The sequence below is a fragment of the Aplysia californica genome, unplaced genomic scaffold (genome assembly GCF_000002075.1).
Source record: "Aplysia californica isolate F4 #8 unplaced genomic scaffold, AplCal3.0 scaffold00006, whole genome shotgun sequence".
NCBI lineage: Eukaryota > Metazoa > Mollusca > Gastropoda > Aplysiida > Aplysiidae > Aplysia > Aplysia californica.
In genome coordinates, this window is record NW_004797276.1 from 1,486,013 (window position 1) to 1,487,399 (window position 1,387).

Here is a 1,387-nt window from a genome sequence, read left to right on the forward strand (position 1 = left end):
TAAGGCGAGTCACGAGTGAGGCAGGACAGGAAGCCGGAGTCACGAGTCACAGGGAGTCGGAAGTGATGTCATGCTGGACAAGAATCAGAGTCCGAATGAATAACATTTTTTCATATTCGGACTCGAGTCCGAATAGTCACTTCGATAAGATAATGTAAAGCTTAGATAACAGTGTCTCTGTACTACTTATCTAGATCTAGATCTAGATACATCTAAACTAAACAATTCACTCTTAATTACTTAATAAGTAGTCTTAAGTCTCAAGTCAACAATGACAATTCAAATTGTTCACAAGAAGCAGTCTACTCTGACTCTCGTCTAGATCTAGGTAGTCTAGGCTCTTTGATCTAAACAAGACAGGCAACACAACAAAACCTACCCATACTCCCAGGCCTAAGAAGTGGTGAAAAACATGGTTGTGGTTTCGACTTATCGTCAGCATCCCCTGCCGAGTTTTCAGTTCTATGAACAGCTGAATGTGTCTCGATAAGTTCGCTCTGCGATAGCTCTGAAGGTCTAGAATTGGTCACTTCAACGCCTGACGCCACTGTCGATGATAACAAGAGATCACCCGGTAAGTCCGCTGTTGGAGATTCTGCGGACGATTCCATAGGTTCGTCCATGACTATGAAGCTCGAAACGATGAAAAGTCACACAAAAATGTCTTGCTCCGCGAGAGAAACAAAAAATACATTCAACAAATCATTGTTTACGTCTGTGATAACTTGCACTTTCTGTTCGTCATCAAATTTCACTGATCCAAGGATGACAACTCGTCCTCTGTATTTTCAACTTGTTCCGGCCAGGATAAGGGATACGGTTTTAAGTGGATTGGATAAAAAAATATATAATTGTAATTCTCTCTCACACATAGACATTAACTCAATTCAGTTAAAGAGAAATAAATTCTGCTGTTGCCATGATGAGGACGTTATTCAACGTCAACAGAAAAACAGACCACGTGAAACGAAAAGTAAAAGTGTATAAGATCTACAAATCTACTTTTTAGTTGAATTATTTTTCAATCGCCTGTACGCCTAGAGCTATATTTCATGAACATGTTTCCTGCACTACCCACCCCCCCCCCCTTCCCCGGCCTTGGGAGACTTCGTTAATTTAGGGGATTGTATGTCGACGTTGTACCATGCACCATAAGTCTCTAGACGAGGAATGAAGTTACTATGACAACTGATTTTTTTTTCCTGCTGTTTTCCACGCTGCAAAGATGTCAAAGAAGCATAGAGCTCCTCATCCCCTTAGAAAAAATAAAGGAAACTCGGCATGCATACGTAGGCCTACGACTCATTGTCCTCGTGTCGTGCAGTATGTAGCTATGTAAATGTGGGGAAATAATAGAGTCTGAAAGACCATTTAAAACGGTACGAAG

The 1,387-nt window shown here is 41.1% G+C and overlaps 1 protein-coding gene across 1 annotated transcript in view; it reads right to left on the minus strand.

Moving 5' to 3' along the window:
* The window catches only part of LOC101854059 (CDK2-associated and cullin domain-containing protein 1), a 21,455-nt gene extending 20,677 nt beyond the window's left edge, over window positions 1-778 (minus strand). The window contains exon 1 of the mRNA XM_005089432.3: window positions 380-778. Coding sequence (XP_005089489.1) covers window positions 380-623 — 244 coding nt within the window. The 5' untranslated portion in view covers window positions 624-778. The remainder of the gene's footprint in view (window positions 1-379) is intronic.
* Window positions 779-1,387: the final 609 nt, after the last annotated feature.